A 23,441-nucleotide genomic window follows, 5' to 3' on the forward strand; every position below is an offset into this window, starting at 1 on the left:
TGTGCGCAGGTTGTAGAAGTGAGGGGTGTGTCTGTGCGCAGGTTGTAGAAGTGAGGGGTGTGTCTATGCGCAGGTTTTAGAAGTGAGGTGTGTGTCTGTGCGCAGGTTGTAGAAGTGAGGTGTGTGTCTATGCGCAGGTTTTAGAAGTGAGGTGTGTGTCTGTGCGCAGGTTGTAGAAGTGAGGTGTGTGTCTGTGCGCAGGTTTTAGAAGTGAGGTGTGTGTCTGTGCGCAGGTTGTAGAAGTGAGGTGTGTGTCTATGCGCAGGTTTTAGAAGTGAGGTGTGTGTCTATGCGCAGGTTTTAGAAGTGAGGTGTGTGTCTGTGCGCAGGTTTTAGAAGTGAGGGGCGTGTCTGTGCGCAGGTTTTAGAAGTGAGGGGTGTGTCTGTGCGCAGGTTGTAGAAGTGACGGCTGTGTCATCACAAAGGTTTTAGAATGATGGTTGTGTCATCACAAAGGTTTTAGAAGTGTTGGTTGTGTCATCACAAAGGTTTTAGAAGTGTTGGTTGTGTCATCACAAAGGTTTTAGAAGTGATGGCTGTGTCTGTACACAGGTTGTAGAAGTGAGGGGCGTGTCATTACACAGGTTTTAGAAGTGAGGGGCGTGTCATTACGCAGGTTTTAGAAGTGAGGGGCGTGTCTGTGCGCAGGTTTTAGAAGTGAGGGGTGTGTTTGTGCGCAGGTTTTAGAAGTGAGGGGCGTGTCTGTGCACAGGTTTTAGAAGTGAGGGGCGTGTCTGTGCGCAGGTTTTAGAAGTGAGGGGTGTGTTTGTGCGCAGGTTTTAGAAGTGAGGGGCGTGTCTGTGCACAGGTTGTAGAAGTGAGGGGCGTGTCATTACACAGGTTTTAGAAGTGAGGGGCGTGTCTGTGCACAGGTTTTAGAAGTGAGGGGTGTGTCATTACGCAGGTTTTAGAAGTGAGGGGCGTGTCTGTGCGCAGGTTTTAGAAGTGAGGGGTGTGTCTGTGCGCAGGTTTTAGAAGTGAGGGGTGTGTCTGTGCGCAGGTTTTAGAAGTGAGGGGCGTGTCTGTGCGCAGGTTGTACAAGTGAGGGGTGTGTCTGTGCGCAGGTTGTAGAAGTGAGGGGCGTGTCATTACGCAGGTTTTAAAAGTGAGGGGCGTGTCTGTGTGCAGGTTTTTGAAGTGAGGGACGTGTCTGTGTGCAGGTTTTTGAAGTGATGGTTGTGTCATCACAAAGGTTTTAGAAGTGTTGGTTGTGTCATGACAAAGGTTTTAGAAGTGATGGTTGTGTCATCACAAAGGTTTTAGAAGTGAGGGGCGTGTCTGTGCGCACGTTGTACAAGTGAGGGGTGTGTCTCTGCGCAGGTTTTACAAGTGAGGGGTGTGTCATTACGCAGTTTTTAGAAGTGAGGGGTGTGTCTGTGCGCAGGTTTTACAAGTGAGGGGTGTGTCATTACGCAGTTTTTAGAAGTGAGGGGCGTGTCTGTGCGCACGTTGTACAAGTGAGGGGTGTGTCTCTGCGCAGGTTTTACAAGTGAGGGGTGTGTCATTACGCAGTTTTTAGAAGTGAGGGGTGTGTCTGTGCGCAGGTTTTACAAGTGAGGGGTGTGTCATTACGCAGTTTTTAGAAGTGAGGGGTGTGTCATTACGCAGTTTTTAGAAGTGAGGGGTGTGTCTGTGCGCAGGTTTTAGAAGTGACCAGCAAAAAAAAACAGGAAATGTTTGAAAAAATAGACAGGGGTATTGGCAGGCTGTTTATTAACAATTAAATATGAAATTTTCTATTAATTATTCTAATTTTTAATTATTTCTAATTTTTTTCACTTTAACCATTAAAGTGCAGTAAAAACAACTATTTAATAATTTAATAACTAAATAACAATTTTGAAAAACCAACACTCACACACCCACACACACAGATTTACATAGTTTGTTTCAACAAATGCTTCATCAGTCCATCCAAGCACTCAAATGCTACTCTTTAGTGTCTTGATAGAGACTAGAAACAATGAGTTTGGTAGAGGTTTAGTTTATATTTTCAATTGATGTTGGAAGAGAGAGTTAGTTAGATCACTTGATATATTTTTGCTAAGCACACACTCTGTGCTTTGTTTAAAAACTACATTGAATTGTATCCCTTTCTTCCAATAACCCTACCACACCCTGTCCAACATGACAGAGCAGCAAAGAATTTCCATAGCTGCTTATCTGACTATGGTAACACCTTTGCATATAGTTTGTGCTGTATCCCACCATGGTATATATGATGTCACACATGATTCTTTTTTTTTGACACATTTAATATAAGATGATAAACATAACACCCTTAGATGATGTGTTTTGACAAGACTGCAAATGACTAAAGTTCAGTTCATTCACCACCCAGTAAAAGGGTTTATCATTAAAGTTCTTAGAGTTATCAATGAGATAGTTAACTTTTAGTGTAGTACAGGTTTTCAGTAGTTTGGTCAGCATACTGTTATTTAATGCAGGAAAGCAATAACAGAAGTCAAAAAGCAAAGGTGGAAGGAACCATAATGTAAGTCTTGGCGAGGAATAGGTGGCGTAGCCTGACTGAATTTACAGCATCTTACCAAAATCTAAATGCATGTTGTATTTGTATATTTATGCAATAAGTCAATTTCCCTGTGGGTATCTATGACTGTTTGAGAAGTTTAACTGCATACTGTGTTTGACGCATCAAAAATGGGTGGTTGGTATTAACCAAATAGACCGACTTTGCTAAATGGGCCATTAATGTATGCATGCCTTAGCTTTAGCACTAAAGGCAACTTTGAAACATGAGAATGATCGGCACTGACAGTAATGGGAGTCTGACATAAACACAAACAGAGCGCTTTCTGTAGGGAACATATTCATATCCATATTCATACATTGTTATGCAGTTCCTGAAACTCTGAGGGGTTGTCTTGTCTACTGGATGAAACATTAGACAAGATACGGAGAAAGAGAAATTTACTGTGGGAGAAAGGAAAAGAAGAGACAAACTAAATTATGGCATAGAAAGTTTAGCACCCCGAAGGCTTAAATGATTTTTAAATTGCCTGAAATTTGATCGGAAGGCATCTTCATATTCACTCTGAGTACAAACCTATAGTTTGGATTTTGTAAGAAAAACAAAGGCATCACTGACCGGCATATAGGACAGCACAATTACTGCTGAACGGTACAACAACGTAATCTATTTACTTATCCCTTTGTGATTGCTCATTTTTCTAAACCTGAGGCAGACAGAGCTACGCTGGATATTCCATGTAATCATCGCTACCCACATTCTAGCCTCCCTTCAGGAAAACAACACAAACGGATAAACTATGTTTTTAGGGAGTAGCATCAAATCTGTGTGTGCATTAAATCTATCAGTTTCTGTTTTTTGGTTGGAAATGGACTTGGCTTAAGATTCTAAAGACAAGACAGCGCACCACATGCTCTGACCCGAGTACGATGACTTTATTTCTGTCTCTACTGAAGTGCTGTAAGAGAGCTTGAGAGATGGAAATGAGTGATAGAACTCAAAAGATAATTGAAGGACAGGGTGAAAGAAGAGGAGATAGGAAGGTGGAACAGAGGGGATATCTGTGCCAATAGACTTCAGCTGAAAGCATGATACTCTGATTGAGAGATAAGAGAAAGAGGGGATAATAGGAGAAAGAGGACATTGGAAATAGAGAGGATGATTGTGGAGCGAATGAGAGGCTGAAAATGGATACTGCATTGGTTGTCTCGAGAAGGAGAGGATAGCAGCTCATGCAGATCTAGTGATGAACTGATTAAAGGAGAGTGTGTGAGTGCCCACTGCACACAGGAAGTATGGATATCCATTCCTGTTGATGTCCTGTCAGCAGACTGACCCCACTGCTGTGCATTGTGATCCTAGAAGTCGGCATGATACCATCAGCCATGCATAAAGTCACAACAAAGAAAGGAAGGTGCGGACTGGTGAGAGGAAAGCGAAGTGCCTTCGAGTCTCTAAGTGTCGCAAACTATTAGTTAAAGAAATGTAAGTGAAACAAATGAAGTGGCCCACAGAGTGAAAACTACTTATGTATGCAGAAGTGGTTCCTAATAAGCAGCCATGCGGTTTTTGGATAAACATAAACAAGGCAACTGGGGGAATGACACAAATAAGGACTCGCAGCATTTTAATGGCTGAATTATCATGATTTTTTTATGCATGAAGTAATGCGTCCCTTTGGTTCCAGGATTAAGTATGACACACACAGCTGGGACCAGACTGAAGATGTTGCTGGGAGCATGTTCCGCTTGTCTAGCAGGGTTCGTCTGTGTCTGGCCTTCAGCCAACCCTCATAGCCCCCACATGCTGAGATGCATGCCGCAATGTCACATCACACAAACATTTCCCCAAAGCTGGGTTCACATCAGACAGACGCTTTCCTAAAGCTATATCCATCCACCTCAACCCTCAGCCCACGCCGTGTCACCCACTAACTATGTACACAGCTGCCTCAGAAGGATCCCTCTGACAAACAGAATGCTGAAAATCCCCTTTTGCTGTGGCGTTAAGTACGACAGAGACATCCTGTGGACTGAGCTGAGCCGGACTAGTCAGGCCCTGTCGGATCAAGCCACTTGTAGTTGGCGCTGCCTGGCTCTCTTAGGGCCTCTTCATCAACTCAGCCAAGGCGAAACAATAGACTAAAGCCAGTAGGAAGACACCACAGGCCTCGTGCCAAATGCACTAAAAGAGAGACAGTGAAGGAAAGAGAGAATGAGAGCAACCCAGAACGGTACGTGAGCATCAGGATTGGTATGTCTCTTGTGAAGGCTAGATTAGAGATATATTAGTGTACATGATTAAAGAGGCAAGAGAAGCTTACTCTTCATTGAGGTCTGTTGTCGGGGCTTTGTGGTGCACTGTCAAAAGCTATTGGCATGAGCCTGAAGGGAAAGCAGAATGAGCACAGGAGGGAAAAAGTGGTAAAACAGAAATAAACGGGCACCTAGGGAAAGGCGCGTGCAAGGAAGTGAATGGATGTTAGTATTCCTGAATGCACCATCAGGACCAGCATGACTGAGCAGTTATTGGATAATTTCTCTAACATGGTGTCACTTAGTGGCATTTCAGGACACTTGAAAAAAGGGAATAGACCCTTTGATCTCTGCCTAATGTGGTGGAAGCTTGTACTCGGAATAACTTTCAAAAGAACAGCCAGAGAGACAATACCCACCCTTCCAATTTGGGCTTTTATTACCAGTTTCTCAAGGATTTGTACACATTTGTGAGGGAAAGACATATAAGCATACTGAGATTATTTTTTGTAAGTTTGCTTTTGCATAATTATAAACAGCTTGACAGGGAAGACATCACTTTTATTTTCTTCCTTTTAATTTTTGTTTAATGGTGACTGTGCGCCAGAGAAAGGTGTTTTTGCACTAAGTCTGCAGAGCTGTAGCTCCCTTCACCTCAGAATAAATTTCGCCTGCTTTCAGCTTAAAATTTGGCATCAGGGACAGCAAACTGTTGGGTTTTTTGTTGTTTTTTTTTCTGCTTCCCTCATCATTAATAATGATGAGAAGCTCTGCATTTGGAGCTCACATCCTCCACCGAGACAAGTGACCTATTATAATCCCGATCTGCCCCAAAATTTAATGAGTTCTTTCTTTCCCCATGTTCCACCTTCCCATCAAGTTTCATTAAATTCACCATTGTGATTTGGTTATCTAACAGATAAAGAAACTGATCATCATCATGTTGCCTCAATAAAGAGGCAATATGACCACCCCATTAACTAGTCTCCTTACCTTTGAATTATTTTCATACTCATAAGCCCAGTGGATCAACTGGACCAGTTTTCTATTGTTCATGCACTGTAGTGTACTTAAAAAAAAAAGCTAATCTTTCTGAATTCATACTTAGACAAAATAGTTAAATAATGTTACAGCATTTGGCTGGAATGAAAGAGAAAAACACCACACTACAACTATTTTAGCAGCTCGTATTTTCTCTGTATTGACAATTGCATAGCTTACTCTTAGGTTCAGGGTGTACAGTCATTTGGCGAGGCGTATGTTTTATGGCGCTGCAGCCCTGGCAACCAGTCTGATAAAAAAAAAAAAAGTCCATGTAAACATCAGCTGTGTAAACAACATTTAGCTCTAAAAATAGAAGAACATGCTGAGAAGTGGACCGCTGGTGAAGTCCAGGCTTTATTTATGCTGTATGCGAATGTGAAAATGCTGACTTGCCTGACTCTTAACCTGCTACTCGGACGTTTACACAGGAACATAATGCTGAGAGAAAAGGATGAAACTGGATTAGAAGTAAAAAACAACACTGACTGCATGTGTGATGAGCTCTGCTGTGCCATCTGTGCCACATGCAGCATTTTAGCGTTTTTGTGCTACAGTGTTATAGCACTAAATATTAAATTGACCCCCCCCCCACTTTCAGCCTGGTTGCAGCCGCTGGGATCAACAACTTTTTCTGTCTGCCTTTTCAACTTTGTTATAATCATGAACCCACAAAACACAGAGCTGAGATGACATCCTTCATCTTGTTTTTGGAGTTGTTGCTGCTCTGCCAACTGCCAACATCACATTACTGTTACATCTGGCTGCTGTAAATGCTAAGAGAGAATAAAACCCTTAAAGGTATGTGGTGAGCAGTCTTTCTCAGCGATTCCCCAGAACGAATGCATTTAATAATTAGTTTTTATTCATCTCTGGCTCTCTTCCACAGTGTGCCTTTTGCCCTGCCTCCCTCAACTTAACCCCAACCCATCAAAGCAGATGGCTGCTGGAAGTTTCTTCCTGTTAAAATTGAGTTTTTCCTTCCTACTGTTGCCAAGTGCTTCCTTGAGGAAGGTTTTCTGATTGTTGGGTTTTTTTCTGTATTATTGAAGGATCTTTACCTCACAGTATAAAGAGCCTTCAGGCAGTTGTTGTTGTGATTTTGCGCTATATAAATAACAGTGAAAATTTTAATAGAACTGTGTGGTGTTAAAGTGCCTGCTGTAAAGGCCGTGTAAAAGTAATAGTAGTCGTGTATGAATGGTGTATGTGTGTTTCCTGAGTTCTGAGTGTCAAAAGAAAATGAGAGGGTCAAAGGGAAACAAATCCACCTGTCCATATTAAAATAGCTGAATTTCAGTGGCACACCAACCCTGCAAATTTCTCATGATTTGATCTGACAAAATTGTCCCTCTCAAGGGTGCAATCATGTAGTTTTTTTTTTATTTTCCTGCAGTTAAATGTTTCTCACTCTCACTTAATCAGGACTCTTGATTACGTCTCTAATTTGTAACAGTGGAAGGGAGGAGTGCACTGAGTGTGGGGGCTTATTGCACATAATATCAGCCAGTCATTGCAGAGGATTACAGTGTCTTCAGAGAACATTTCTGTTTAACATTACTTCATTAGGCTCCCTTTGATAACCTTTCATTTCCCATTATTAGTTTTCATTTAATCCCAGCCCATGTCTAAGCTGCCGTCTATGTACGGAATGATGGCAAAAGCCTGTGGAGAGACGACTCCTCTACAAGTGTAGGTCTGTGTAATTAAGCAATAAGCCACATGAGGCCAAGCTTTATGGTGATGTTTGAACAGCTGTTATGAGATATGCTGTTAAGTAAGATTTGTTAGCTGTCCCATAAATTAAAGACGATCTGGCTTTAGGATATTTTTAAAAAAGTTTTACTTATATGGAAATCAAACCATTGTTGATTGAGTGTATACATCAGTAATTACATTTCTATAAAGAAAATATTCTTGTATGTGGGGAAGTCACCCATCCCCATGCTGGATTCTGATTGCATGCCTACAGATAAGTAATTGAAAACAATGCATCCATACATCCCAGTGTTATTGCTGTCAGTGTAATGTCATTGATAACAGCCTCACAGTTTGCAATTATCTCTCCGAGAGTCATATCAGAGTTGTATTAAAATACTACTAAATGGAGACCCAATTATTTTTCTAGCAAAACACCAGAAGCCAGAGGAAACAGAGTATTAATGCGGCACTGAGCATCCAACTTTTGGCAATTTTTACAGCTGTCTTTTGCAGTTTTTATCATTCCAAGACATAATAGACCGAGAAGAACCAGCTCCAGATGGAGGTTTGTCAGCGAAAAAACTGCCTATGGTGGAAAAAGTCCAATTAGTCCATTGTTAGTTTGTTGGCTTCATTTGACAACAAAATTCACTCCTTTGGTGTACTTCTATCCATGCAGCCTATCCAAGCAGCCACTGGGCAAGAGACAGTGCAGTTGTGTCAGGTTGCCGTTCATCACAAGTCTACCACAGAGAGACAGACAACCAGCCATGCTGGTATTCATATACTACCAGATGTAGAGCACCCAGAAAAAAACAAACAGAAAGGTCTCAGTAGTGTTCATTTTAACACTACTATTAGACAAAGTCAAACTCAAGAAGTGATGACATGAGTGCATATAGTTACTGGTCATTGCTGCTCCAGAATCTACCGTTATGTTACGGCCGAGAGGGCCAGGCTGTGGGTGTGGACTCAAATGCAGACACAGAGGGAGGCAAAACGGGTGTGAACACAGTGCTTTATTTACAGTGCCTAGTTAATTTACAAAGCAGGAAACTATGAATGCTATGAACGGAGAATGCTATGAACTGTGGAAGCTGTGAACTGAGAACCAAGAGGTCAAACTATGAACATGAAACTCTGAGTGCTATGACTAGGTGTTAGATTTCATGGATGGATCCTGGGAATGGAAAAAGGGGCAGCGGCTTGGATGGAGGTACGCAGTCACTATAATGAGAGGAGACAAGTAGTCAGTGGCAGTCTAGTGAATCACAGCTGAAGGATTAGACTATGGTGGTTAGGGCTTACGTGTTGCAGGTTAAAGTGTCATGCGAGAAGGGGGTGTCCAAGGGGTTCCGGGTGAGGAGTGTCCAGAGAGGGTCCAGAATATACTTGGAGTGAGGGACTTGGCAGGGAATCAGGCAGGTGTAGTCCAATGATGGAAAGGAAGCAACCAGATGACAGAACCAGCGTCCAGGCGGAGATGTGAGTAGTTTAGCTTGGGAAGTGCGACTGCCAGGTGGGTCCTATGACAAAGAAAACACGGTGAGGAGAAAAGCAGTAGTTAAGGGCTCTCACAAGGGCTTGGCGGCCTAGCACTAACGTGAGTTAGCAGAAGATCTGGCAGAGGTCTGTTGTGAATGCTGGTGTTATATGCTGGTGACTTGATTGGAACCAGGTGTGGAAGCTGATTGGAGTCTCTGCCTGAAGGTGGAGCCCAGCGGAGTGGAAAAACCCCCCGCTCACCCGGACCATGACACGTTAGGCTCTAATACTGGCTTCTTTCCAGGGGTGGGTCTTTGTTATTATCTTATTCCACACTGTTCAAGTTTAATTGCATGCTGCTGGGAATGACAACTTTGGTCACTAGAAACTGAACATTAGCTGCCCGTTACTCTGTGTACACATATTAATAAGTCTGTTCAAGCTGGATGGCTGAAATTGAGCTTTCTGCAAGGCTAGACAGACATCACACGTGTTGGGTGAAAGCTACAATTTCCTTGATACCCGATGAAGCTACCCTATTATACATTAATGGTCCAAGCTTGTCATCTTGCGTGCATGGTCTGGCATACTTGATATACAGCACTTTTATATTCTCATCTGTGGTCTCAGAAACTTATCTCATTATGGGTGCATCACAGACCATACCCATCCATTAAAGAATGACCAGAAATGGACCTTTAAATGTTTTTAAAGAAAAAAAACATAATCATGCTGTTCTTCACAACAATAAGAAGCTCATGTGTTCCCCCTCTCAGTTAATGCTTTCGCTGGAAAGCATTTAGTGTCACTTCATTATAAATGGATTATGGTTTACAGGCTGTGTGAGAGAGGATATGAAGGCTCAAAACCCAATATATCTACCACAACAAGAACTTTGCACTGCTGCCCATCTGTTTGCCAGGCAAAAACTTGAACAAGGCTTTGTTAAAGTGCTGCTGGTGGCATATATATATTTATGTCAACAATGAAATGGTCTGCTCTGTGACTTCACCAGATGAAAGCATAACATCCAGCTACACTTTCATCCGGACAACATTTTAAATTGTTGTCTAAACAAAAATCCCTGAAATTGATTTGATTTGACAAGCAGACTGTCCTCCATCTCCTCCTGGCAAATGGCAGATCTGTTTACTGCTGATAATCTTATCAGATTCAAATTTCACTCATCATCTTGTCCCTGCAAATCTTCATCTCTTTGATTGATCATTCCTGCAATATAATGAAAGCTAATCTAAACAATCATGCATTTCGCCTGCAGGGTTGAAGATCCGTGAAGTGATGATCAACGTGTCGCGTCAGCAGGTGGAGGACTTTCATGGCCCAGAGGACTACTGGTGTTTGTGTGTCGCCTGGAGTCACCTGGGAACTTCCAAGAGCCGCAAGGCAACAGTCCGGATTGCCTGTAAGCGAAACCATGTCACTTTGATACCAGCCTGACCTTACTGTGTCTGCGAAGGTTATTTGACTTTAAACCAGTAAGGGGATTATATAGAAAGCATTCATTGTACATACATAAACAGAGAAGGTCACACATGAAACAATTGTGCATATATGTTTGTTTGCTCCTTCGTGCTATTCTTCTATAAAGCAGGCTGTTTATTCTCTTGCCTAGACCTGCGGAAGAACTTTGAGCAGGACCCCCAAGGCACCGAGGTGCCTCTGAATGGCATGATTGTGTTGCATTGTCGTCCCCCAGAGGGAGTGCCTGTGGCTGAGGTGAGGGCTTTCTTGCACTTCAAACAAGTAACGTTTTCTCCTGTGTTGCTTGGAGAGAAGCCGTCATCCGTCTGCTTTACTCACAGTATAGCTCTGTTTACGTGACATGTTGTTTTGTTTCTCTCCAGCCACAGCAAATTCAGGACACATCTGTAATTTTTTCTCTTCATTTCAGTGTAAACAAGACTAATACTTGATGAGCTGACACAATTAATATATTCCTTTCACTTTTGCTATCTTTGTCTGTTTTCTGAGGGTGAGTATTTGTGTATCAGCATGTCTGATAGAGAGTACCCGTCACTGCTATTTAAATTTTTACTATGAATATAAAATGAGGCTCTCATGGACAGTCCTGCTGAGTGGTGCTTCTGTGCTGTGATGCTGCGCGCCTTCGTGTGGAAACTCAGTAGGGTGATGTGTCGATATCAAAGCCTGCGTAACCAAGCATCTGAAGCTTTGCATTTACTTAAAGGGGCAGTCTGTGATCTATGTAAACAAGATGACAGCACATTTCTAAGCACAGGACTCGAACCCTCCCATTACTCCCGAACTGATTGACGTGCCTTTGCATAAACCAACCGATACGTTTTCTGATGCTAATGGATAAAGCTTTGTGGAGGTCAGTAATGTTTGCAAACACACTGACTTGTTTTTTAATCATAACTTCCGTTTGCATGTCTTCCAGTTCTATAATATGAAACAATAGAACAGTTAAGAGTTGACATTTTATTTACAGTATGCATCTATACTGGCAGGGTCACTGGCATGTATATTCCTAGTATTATACTGTATAGTATATATAACTATTTGTTTTGTTTTTGTCTTTTCTGAGCCACAGCTGTCTAATTCTCAGTTTTAGTATAGTGTAGTGTAAATAGCACTGAGATTTTGGACATACTAAAAAGAAAAGAAAATATTACATTATGTGTGATTTTGGACACAAAATGCCTCATCCCAGCAAAAAAACAAAAAACAAAACAGAAAATAGAGCAAAAACAATTCCTGTCAAAATATCCAGACTTGGCTGTTTGAACAGAGCTGTTCTTAATCTGTTTGTCCTTCTCACTCATTGTTAGTCTTGTTAAACTTAGGAGTTATCTGTCTCCATTACAGGGAGCAGCACCTTTCAGAAACAGATCCACTTAATATTAATTATTCACTAAATTATTCACTCATTCCTGTTTACAGGATTTAACTTGAGAAAATATGCTACATAGCTGGATAACATTAACTTTAATATCAGATAGTATTTGTTTGATGCATAGTTATATATGTTCTCATTAAGTAATATTTAATTGTAGAGCTTATTCATTGCTTCTGGTAGCTATGTAAAATATATAACATTAACATTACAACCAAATCACCTGTTATATTTCCACTCATAGTAATGAGTCATTCATTAATTGCTTAGAAGAACTGGTAAAAGTTCACATCAATGACAGGCCCATAACATCTGCAGTTACCACAGACCATGGGGTGTCAATTAAATGTGGATAGGCAAAGTGAGCCCCTCTCCAATGTATTCTTTTTCCACTTTGAGGGACCCAATTAAAATGAATATCAATGGAAGTGAGGGACACTGCTGATAGGGGTTAATAAATACCAGTAGGGTCCAACCATCAGCTACAGTACTATTTAATAAGGAAAGAGTCTCACTGGGATTAGAAAAATCATTTTTTATAAGTGTCCTAAGTCCAAAAAAGTAATAAGTAAAGATGACACCATGTTTTCTGATGTCTGCAGGCTTGAGGCAGCGTTTTGGTTTATAGTAAAGCAAAATGTCATCACTGATGTTATATCAGTGATTTCTGGAATGCCAAAGCAGCAAGATAGTATACGATGATGTAACTGGGGGTATTTTCAATTTTTATATTTCAAATCTTTACAAGTTATTATTTATTAACATATTTTGTATTTATTATTTAATCAGCAGACTTTTTATTCTTATTATTTTTATTTCGTCAGTTTTATCAAAGCAACTGACCACATGTATGAATTAATAAAGTCCAGTGAAATGAAATGAAAAGACCAGGGGTTAAGCACTGTCTGCCGTACTGAATATTGTTTATGGATATTTGAGAATTTGTATTGCTCAAACATTTTCTTTTGTGTGCTTCATTGTTATGTCTGTCATGTTGTGATCTGTCATATTAACAAACTGTTCTAAAGCCATTTGTTTTTTCAGAATCCAAATCGATGCTTTAGAATTCCTTAAAGGTGAAAATGGACTCCATTTCAAATTGTGTGTGTGTGTCCGTGTGTGTGTGTGTGTGTGTGATGAATGATTCAGCTCACACAAATGGAGCATCGGTGTACCACGAGTCTCCCCGATGCATTGTGGTCATCAAACTCCTCATGCATTCATTAATGTGACTCCGGCTAACAAAGAGAATGGTTATAGTAAATAATGCAGTGACAAATCCAGCTCCCTCTAGTATGACTTGCACTGAGGGAAGAAAAAAAAAACTACTGATATCCAGAGTTGGAGATGTGGCAGTAATTTTTTTTTTCTTTTTATGACTTTAGACATTGCTGAGAGCCTTTTTTGTATCCAGCACTGTGAAGGAGAGAAGTTCAAGCTCAGCTAAAGTTTGAGTTTTAAGGAATTGAGGTCATGCAGCATGATCTGTTAAACCCTGTTTGTATTCTGAGGGATATTTATTTTGGCCATGACATTTATCTGAACGTCCATACTCCCACATTCAGCTGGAAATTAATACTTGTGATGTTGAAGAAATGTGAACAGTTAACTTTTTGGAGCTGATATTAAATGCACAGTTGACGAAATGCGGATTTAATACGCTCCAACTTTCTAGGCTGTTTTAATACATTAATGCTTTACATCTGACTGTAAAGCTTGAAATCCCTTTATGTCACTGCTCTGTTCATGATCTCAGAGGCAATGCCATCAGTGAGGGAGAGGGAACTTTATCTGCATCTTGCTGTAACTAAGCCACCCGGGAGTTTACTGGGCTGCTGTGTAGGATGTTAATGAAAACCAGAGAACGCCATATTATCTGTCCCAGCAGTGACAGAGGCAATAATCTGTGCACAATGCAAGTCAGACCACAGAGAATGGATCATAGTAAAACAGCTTAAGTCTGCTTCAGTTTATTGGTGACAAGAGTTTTAACTGGCTCTGCTTTTTAGACACAGAACAGTTACCAGCACATATTATACTCAACTGTGTTATGTTCAAGTCGTTACATTTTGCCATTGACAGAAGAAACAAAAATATTATGTCCTCACATAATATTTTTGCATAATGTGAATGTGAATATAAACAATAGGGTTTTTTTTTTTTTTACAGTAATTACATAAACAAACACAATTGTGTCTGAGAGTCAAATTGAGTCACTTAAAATCCAGTGAACTGTTCAAGTTTGTCAGAAAAATATTATGTCCTTACATAATATTTTTGTAATTAAATGTCACTGTTTCTGAATAAAAACAATCTTGTTTTGAATTAGTAGTTATTTAGTTAAACTATTAATAGCACTTTACAGCTCGGTGATAACATGGTAAATGTGGGGTAATCTCAGAGAAAAGTCAACACTTAAGTAACAATGCAATAGTTTATTTTGATAGCAGTATGGTAACCTGCTTACAAGACAGCTGGTATTTTTCAGTGTAATATTTGGATTTAAGAAATTATCTGTCAGAGGCATTTGGAGTTTTTTTCATTTTGAGTCTTTTATTGTCCTTTCTGTTGTTTAGCTTGTGTTACAATTTCTACATCTGGCCTTGTTTCCTGCTTTATTTTGAAAGTCTTGTGTTGCTATGTTCAATGCGTTTAGTTTTGCTCTTCCTCTTTGACATCGTTATGTTGATTTGTGTCAGCTGTTTCCCCATGTGTTTCCACTTTCCCTGATAACCTCCAGTGTGTATTTAGTCTGGGTGTTTTCTTTCAGTCTTTGTGAGGTTGTCTGTGTCACAGTCATAGAGTGAGATGGAGGACCCAATTGCAGACACGGAAGGAGACAGGAATAAGGTTAAACAAAAAGCGAGCCGTTTATTATGGCTGGTAAACATGAATACAAAAATCAAGCAAAGGCGAACAGGAGCGACACTAAACTGAAACCTAAACTGGGAAAACTAAACTATGAACTGTGACTAAACTGGGAAACTATGAAAACAGACATGAACACTGTTCTGCCAAGGAACATGTGAGCAACTGCGATGAGGAAAAACAAGAACAAGAAACATAAACACGACCTGAGCAGAATCATGCAATACATGGGACAGATGACAAAGACTGAAAGAAAACACACAGAATAAACACACATTGGAGGTGATCAGAGGAAGTGGAAACGCGTGGGGAAACAGCTGACACAAATCAACATAATTGACATACAGGAGAAGAGCAAAACTGAACATAGCAAACAAGACTTTCAAAATGAAACAGGAAACAAGGAGAGATGTAGACATGACAACTAATAATAGCAACAGAAGAACTTAACATATCTCCAAATACAATATAAGAAATCAAAAATACAAAAATAAACTCAAAACGCTGGGTCATAGACATTATCCTAAAGGAATAAAAACTGGATTCTTTCACTTTACAGGCTGATATCAACCTAAAACCTTCAATATCACATTAAAATTCTCTAGTAAGGCTATACTATATAACAGGTATAAAAATATTGTGACTTCTCAGATATACTTGTCCTTTTCATCTATGTTTAAAACTATGAACTTAACCATGTCTTTAAAATATAAACCTCCCTTTTTCTGTTTCATTTTATGATAACATTGCCTAAAATTGGAAACACAAAGCTAAATAGTCACTTACAGTGTAATATTCATGAGTTAAGCATGAATACTGTGGCAGTTTTAAAGTACAGTGGCACCACTGGGATCTGAGATTTTAATAAAATTAAGGATGCCACATATTAAAGTAAACATCTAATACATATAATCTAATATATATGTGATGCCTGAAGGTTGTTTACATTTATTGATGAGTAAATATATGATGCTGTTGCTGCTGGGAACACACTGCGAACACAACTGAAGAGCTTTGCAGGGGAACAAAAATTAAAGACTAACATCTTTAAACAACCTGACCACATGGCAAAATAACCACTTGTTCAGCAAAGCATTAACTTACTTAATTTGTGCATTGTTCACATTATAAACTTTAGATACTGAAAAACACATAGACTGAACTGCCTTTATAACTTAGCCATTTGTTCAGCTTTACAGAAGTCGTCTAGATCTAAAACATGTTGTCATTTAAAATACAGCAAATCTATAAAAAAAAAAAGGGTAAATCCCAACCAGCTTTGTTCCCATGTAAGTTAGATTCTCAATTGTCCCATTTTTCTGCATTTCTACTTTTTTTCACAATGTTGTCAATCCCTGAATCTTCAACTCAGTGTTTTACAGAGGGATCACTCATAGACAACATTTTTTTATAGCTGTTAAAAGTAGAGTGACAACAAAGGTTTCCAAAATCTTCTCTGTGAAATCGTTAAACTCTTAAAATGTCAAGAAAATATACAAAAATTTTCAACATTGCTATACCCAGTGTTCCGATTTATAGATTTATGAAAGAGTTTCCAATTTCAGAAAAAAAGTGAGTAATTATGTAATCAGTGCCTGTATTGTACATGTTTGACATGCAGAGAATGAACAGCAAAAATATCATGCTGGAGAGATTAAAAGGTTAGCAGCTAACTAAAGGAATAAATGCTTTCAATTATTACCCACCCAAGTATTCCCCAGCATTTCAATCATCAAGCCACTCATCCCGAGACATTTAGATTGCTTGAAATATAATTATTAAATGATAAGCATAACGTTTCCACACTGTAAACCCGAATCAGTTCACTGAACTTAAAACATTTGTGGAAACTGATTACCTCAAAAGTTTTAAGTACACAAACTCATCTCTTCTAAGTATGGGGGTACTCAAAATTTGTATTTATTGTTAACTTAAAAATTTTTTAATTATATTTTTATTTTATTAATTGAGCTTTACTTAAAAACTATATACTTTAATTTTAATATTTTTGTGTTTTTTGTAGTTTACTATTTTGATCCAACACAATGCAATTATATTACAACCTAAACGCAAATTATATGATTATTAATTAAAAGATATTTATTTTTAAATGTTTGAGTTTAGACTAGTAAAAAAAATTTGAGAAATTCATTTACTTTACATTTTGTTTATTTAACATTTTTTTATGGAAATGTAAAAACATCACAAATGTTTTTATAAAACCATTAACATGGACATGGGCACCATAAAGTGAGCATTATAAATTCGGTGTAGAACATCTTTTTGTAAAATCACAAAGGACAACATCAGTCCTAATAGCATCTTTCTCAAAATACACAAAAATTCAAAATAAAAATTCAAATACTAATCACTTTTGTTTGAAAAAGAAATAAAAAACATTTTTTAAAAATGGATACAAATAAAGATGATCATCTTACAAATAACAAGAACAGGCAGGCAAGTATAGGAAAATTAGGTAAACTGATGGAGTTAAATCCACCCAAAACCTGTAGTAAACTTAAAGTGCTTTAAATAAAGTGCTTCAAACAAAGTGCTCAGTAACAGAGTGCATGTCCTAACAAACATTGCCTTATATTCCTTCCAAAACTACTCTTTCAGCAACAAATCATTTTTAAGAGCATGTAGGCAGGGTTTCAGGGGTTTGCCGTCATCAAGCCCCATGAAGATTTTTTGGACAAAGGTAAATGTGTGAACCAGCTTCCTGGGGTAGTCTAAATGCAGAGCATAGATCAAGCCAAACAATAAGGCAAATGCATCTGCAAATCTGGGAATATCACGCATCACCAAGTCGCCTTCCACCACAACGACCATGCTTGAGGAAGTAAAATGGACAGAACTGGTCTGGGAAGTGCCGTCGGTAACCACTGTGAGAAGGGCAACTGGAGTGTCAATGAGGGTCGACTCATCCAATGTGTCCGCCTGGAATAGACACAGTATCAATAAGTAAGGTTGGTTTGAGAGAATGTGACAAGCAAGACCTGTAATCTAGCAAAAAATTCAGCAGTGTAGTGGGTTACTTTGTAACGGGTTAGGGTACTCTACTTTTTTGAAAAATGTACATTAACGCGTTAGCTTCTGTCATTACATAATTAGTATGTTTGTTATTTTTCTAAAAAAAAAAAAAAAAGAAGTAATTTTTTATTTTATGACTTTATCTCAAAAAGAAACTAAATCTTGACTTCAGCCTTGTTTTTGGGGCCACCTGCAGCGTAGCCGAAGTGCTGTGATACGCCTGTGCCCTGCTCCTGACTCTGTGTGTGTGTGTGAGGGTTTTCTAAAGAGAGGGTATTTTGCTTGTACAATTTGGTAGCTGCTAGGGTATTAAATTGTATTTTAAAAAAAAACATGGTGTTTTATCTCACTGGCAGAATTTAAGTGATGCAAAAATACACTTACATTACATGTCTTAAAGAATTCTGGGTCCTCCTCCCGCAGGTATACAGGAAGGGCACGAAGCACTGCAGTGCGTTTCACGTTGACATCAGGCGCCTCCTAAAAAGGGAAAAGAAAAGTTCATTGAACACAAAGTTTTCAGGTGTCATTCTTTGGGGAGAATACATGTTTATGAAACTGCATGGCATGTGACTCTACATAATTTTGGAGACATTTCTTTTAAGACAACCTTTCTGTCTCTTATGACAAAGAGTCTGTATCTTACTCATTTGACAAAAATCCTACACAGTATTTTAAAATAATAACAGATCAGAGCTGTAATCTGTATAGAACACAGATGTTCAAAGCAAGGAAAAAATTGAGTTTAATTTGTGTTAATTTTATCATTATCAATATTCACCTGAAGATCATAATGATTCAGGATGGTTCGCAGAGCCTCCGATATCTTGCCAGTCCGTGCAGCCTTCTGTCTGTATAGAGCCATGAGTCGTGGTGTGTGTCTGTCAAGTTCAGCGTAGAACTGGTTCCGCAGGTTGATGTTTGTGACTCGGTGGAACTCCGCACAAATCTAAAATAAAACAGGAACAAAAACATCAACATGAAGCCAAATTACTGACCAAATTTACATCTTATCATTAAAGAGGAATTGCCCAACTTCTGTCTAACCTTGTTTTATAGATGTCCTATTAAGTTTTTTGTTTTTTTTTTTAAATTGGACCCGAACCACAAGCACAAGTGTATCACAAAGCTGAAATATATTTTTGTTTGTTATCTATTATTTATTTATTTGTTATTTATTTATTATCTGAATCTGAAGAGATCTGCTGAACTTGCATTGTTTCATGTTAAACTGAAGAAGAAAAAAAAAATCAAAGCACAGATACCTGAGAGTCAAATAGCAGAGCAGGCCATTTCTCTAAGAAGTTCTTTACCATTGGGTTGTCTTGAACAATTTCATGGCGACGAAGTGGAAAGGTAGTCTGCATCAGTTTTTCAATCATTATTTTGTTGGGCTCAGTCTTCTCAACCTCATTTTTTATCTGGACTCTCATATCCTCCAAACTGACCTGATCTTCTCCTCTTGGAAAGTTTGGGAGGTAGTTCACCTCAGCTCTACTGGCTCTTTTTATGTTTGAGTGGGGGTGCTCTCCTTCAGGGTTGTTAACACTCCTCCTGCCAGCGTTGACAGACACCTCCACACATCCAGATCTGGCTAGCTTGGTGCGATACTTTCCCATCTTGAATTTTAAACTGGTCTTCCAACCACAACTTCCATTCCTACTTCCAGGCTCTTTAAGACATGGATGAGTGGTAACAAGAGCTTCTGCTGCCAAACCGACATCTCCATCACTCGGATAGGCTTTGAAGGTGTGCATCGCTGAAGCCATGGTCTCCAAGATGTTGTGCTTTTGGGCTCGAGTCAACTTCAGATGTTTTCCAGACATCTCAAAGGCTCTATTTCCCTCCTCAAGTACATGTTCAACTTCGTAAGAAAAGGTAGGTACTGGGAAAGTGTCAGGCCAACACTTCAGACGCTGAGCTAAAGGCACATGAGGAAGGATGTCTGTATCAGAACTTGCACAAGAACTGACATCACTTTCAGATCTCACTACTTTTAGTGTGCCCTTCTCCGGCAACTCTTGAATATCCAGTAGGCAGGTAAGTTGCCCATCAAAGTCGGGGTCTTTGTATTGTAAGGTAAACTCAAAGTCCAGCCTAGGGTTGAGCTTCTCACGGAGTATGGTGATTAGTTCTTCCACCGACTCAGGCCGCTTAGTTAGAGAAACCTTCACAACAACATCTGTGGTGAGGTGAACTCTCAGCAGGAACTTTTGGGATACTGCCATCATCCTATGAATAAAACAAGGAATGGAGATGATTTTTAAAAAAAATGAATCGTCTCATAAGCACTGTACATCATACCATTAACCTTATTATTAGGGGTGGGTTTTTATAATCGATTCATCGATTAAAATCAATTCTGGCTTGGATAACGTAAAATCGATTCATTAAAATCCTGAATCGATTTTTTAATATAAATTTATTTTGCCGGAAATGCCAGAATCTCTGGTGAAATCTCACAAAATTTCAACAACCACCAAACAGCTAAGACAGTAAAAGAGAGCAGGAACACCGATTTTGCACAAAGACGTAAACACACAGCGCAACCCGCGGATCAGAATCAGTTAGATGTCGCCTTTCTCACAGTCGGGGCTGAAAGCCGACAGCTCACTGATTCTGATCTGTCGGTGGGTCCGCGCTTTGTGTTCACGCCCTTTATGAGCTGATTCTAAAGCTGTTAGTTTGATGTCTCTCCAAACAATATTGACCGAACCAGCAGCAAAAGAAGATCCAAACTACGCTTCACATTAACACCGTCATGTATTCACTCTTACTTTTACTGTTTTGCTTCGACCACGATGCACAGTTCTCTCTCTCTCCCTGTACTTCAAGAACAGTTTCCCGTCTAAAAATCTGTTTTCTGCATTATTCGCTTGCTTGTTACGCACAAGTCTACCATTGTTTACAGCGCTGTCGGCCAACGTTTTTTTTCTTTGTTTTATATACTTCCGAAAAGAAAACCTAATTTCTGCCGTTCAATACTGAACAAATTTAAACTTTTTAAAATTATGCAAAACGCTTAGCCGTGTCTCTAATAAAACCGCTTTAACATCAGAGGTAATGTTCATATGTTGATTAATGGTTTTCTTTCGTTTTTGATGTACTGCAGAATATTTTTATAAAATCCCAGGCCAGGAAAATCGCCTTCATGTTTTTCTGTGTTTTATCCTCAGCTACTTTAACACAAAAGCATCTGCTGTGATGCTCACACCTTTGATAAAGTCTTGCGTGTGTCAGCTTCCTTTTTATAGATACAAAAATATGTAAATATACTGTTCTGAATTATAATATTTCTGACTGTCAAAATTTCCCAGATTCAAATCGAATTGAATCGAATCGAATTAAATCGAATCAATTCGGGACCTTGTGAATCGGAATTGAATCGATTCACGAAATCAGTGACGATACCCAGCCCTAGTCCTGACACACAGGCTGGTGTTTGTACAGCTTCCACAAACACAATAATTTTGTATTTTTAAGAAAAATAAATGCAATATAATCATAGTAAACACACTAACGCTCACGAACACCACCTACTGCCAACAGCGCATAACATACAACTCCCTTCAGTTACATCACACGTCCAGATTATGAAACTTTCAGTCAAAATTTGGGTTTCTAAACATTTTTAATTTTGAAATACCCCAATCAACGTATGAAGACGGTTTTTGGGGGACATTTTATATGCATTTCAGCAACTACTGAAATCTGCACTTTAAGGGACTTAATGAATGGTTTCTTTTAAAAATTAAAAATGATTGAGTATTTTCACATCACATGAAAATATAAATTTTTAATACAAATTTGGCCCTACAAAAAAATGGAAACTCAGTAACCAATATAATGGAGATTCTCTAAACATGAGCAAATATCACAGTAAAATTGTTGATTGGGATTTACACATTGGCTGTATCCTCAGTAATTTTGTACAATTATACAAAATTATTTTATAAGAACGCAACAACTGATGAAACAACTTACTTATGTGACTAAATATGAAGTGTTATAACTTACCACAAAGGTTGAACTGTGCCACCGACCCTTGGTAGATCTGCACATGATAAAAAGATGCATTATAAATAATAATACAGCTATTGAAAATTATACTGGCGGGGTACATTTAAGATGTTAATGTCACAAAATAAAATAGACCGGTTGAAAGAAGTACAAGGTAATGGTAATGGGGGGAGCCATGAAAATATATCTTTTCAACATGATTCAGTGTGACAAAGCAGGGGCATGATTAAAAAGAAAAAAAAAAAAACAGGTCTTTTAACCTACAAATGTTTTAATGGCCATGAAGAAAGGACTCTTCAATAGATCTTTCAACTCACCTGTGTTTACTGTCTCCACCTGAAATTACTTGCAGTCTTAAGTTTTTTTCTTCGGTCTTCAGCCTTGGAATAAAAAATAAAAATACTGAAAACCTTATCAGCACACTAAATATACAACACCTTGCTATATTTCAATCTGGGTATTACTTTTAATTGTTTAAGATAGAAGTTGCCACTGCTAGCTAAGTCACTTTTGAATGATGCTAATGAGAAGAAAAAAAAACCTGCCGAACAATGAGGCTGCTGTTGTAAAAACGCCAACTTTCTTGCGTTGGCAATGGGTCGTTAAAATATCACTAAGACACTTTCTTTATGTGCAATTCTTATTAAAACTGTGTTTTAATCGGTTAAAACTGTAAAAATGACGACATCATCGGTTTGAAAAAGAGCGCGAACAACCGCGAACAACTATTCACTACCTGGGTCTGTGCTGTTTAACACAAAAGTGCATTCGAAAACAAGTTATTGGCTTCAACATATTAATATACTTGCTTTTTTACAGAAAAAATAAACATAACGAAGGTTCCGTTTTACTTACAAGTTTCTCCAAATGTGCTCTCCAGTCGCTCGAGAAGGGCAGCCATATTGAACAGAATTTTCTGTCAACGTCGTTCAGGTTAGAGAGAAAACGTCATGACGTCATGACGTACACATGCGGAGCTCGAAAAAAAAAACATTTACTCAAAAATCATAATTAAAAAAGCAGTATTTACTCTTAACTTCTAAGCCATGTACAATTATAACTGTTTGAATCGTTAACAGAACAGAAAAGTTTTAAGTTGTTTCAACTTTGTGACGAATTTCAATTGTTGTATCCACAAACTTTATAAGTCAGGTATACTGTTGGGGTTTACAGTGCAGAGATGGTGAACAGATAATCCAGGAACGCCCTGAAAGTTTAGCCACTCCTGCCTCCAGAACAGGCGTCCATCAGATTTGGTGGATTAATTTGTTTAATGTGATTTCATGAAAGCTGTTGTTGCACTGAGAAAAGGCCAAACATGACTGAGGGGAGGCTGAGAGGGTGCAGGCATGAGTGAAGGGAAGGAGGGGAGGGGGCGGTTAATGAAGCGCAATCTTAATTGAATCAGATGGTACAAAACTTACTGCAATGCTTTGTAATTGTCTTCATGTCGCTTTCACTTCCCATTTAAATGATTGTAAATGTAGGTCATTACATCTGCTTTCAGAATAATCAAGTGTTTAGGCCAGATGCTGAGGGAATTGAAATGACTTCTCTGTTAAGTTTAAGATGATACCTTTCTGCAAATAAACAAAGCCCTCCAGACTTGCTGGCTCTCTCACCTCAACAGCTTTACACAGCTTGAATTTATCAGAAAATGAAGCTCTGC

The 23,441-nt window shown here is 38.9% G+C and overlaps 2 protein-coding genes across 4 annotated transcripts in view; one reads left to right on the plus strand and one right to left on the minus strand.

The window, feature by feature from the left end:
* LOC102790292 (netrin receptor UNC5D-like) overlaps positions 1-23,441 on the plus strand; it is a 204,851-nt gene that overhangs the window by 138,484 nt on the left and 42,926 nt on the right. For both annotated transcript variants that reach the window (XM_087843880.1, XM_006796863.2), the window contains exons 3-4: positions 10,253-10,396; positions 10,607-10,710. In XM_087843880.1, coding sequence (XP_087700006.1) covers positions 10,253-10,396; positions 10,607-10,710 — 248 coding nt within the window. The remainder of the gene's footprint in view (positions 1-10,252; positions 10,397-10,606; positions 10,711-23,441) is intronic.
* Positions 16,871-22,848, minus strand: LOC148102225 (uncharacterized). 2 transcript variants are annotated; one of them, XM_087843878.1, is made up of 7 exons: positions 22,628-22,848; positions 22,090-22,152; positions 21,770-21,806; positions 19,018-19,984; positions 18,534-18,701; positions 18,137-18,232; positions 16,871-17,659 (listed from the first exon to the last, which is right to left on the minus strand). In XM_087843878.1, exons 4-7 carry the CDS (start codon positions 19,981-19,983, stop codon positions 17,327-17,329), a joined length of 1,563 nt encoding a protein of 520 aa, XP_087700004.1. In that variant the 5' UTR covers position 19,984; positions 21,770-21,806; positions 22,090-22,152; positions 22,628-22,848; the 3' UTR covers positions 16,871-17,326. The 2 variants fall into 2 exon arrangements, with proteins under 2 accessions (XP_087700004.1, XP_087700005.1); XM_087843879.1 differs by lacking the exon at positions 19,018-19,984 and having other exon boundaries at positions 22,628-22,783.

This window comes from Neolamprologus brichardi, chromosome 7 (genome assembly GCF_056152115.1).
Source record: "Neolamprologus brichardi isolate AB-2024 chromosome 7, ASM5615211v1, whole genome shotgun sequence".
In the NCBI taxonomy this organism is placed as follows: domain Eukaryota; kingdom Metazoa; phylum Chordata; class Actinopteri; order Cichliformes; family Cichlidae; genus Neolamprologus; species Neolamprologus brichardi.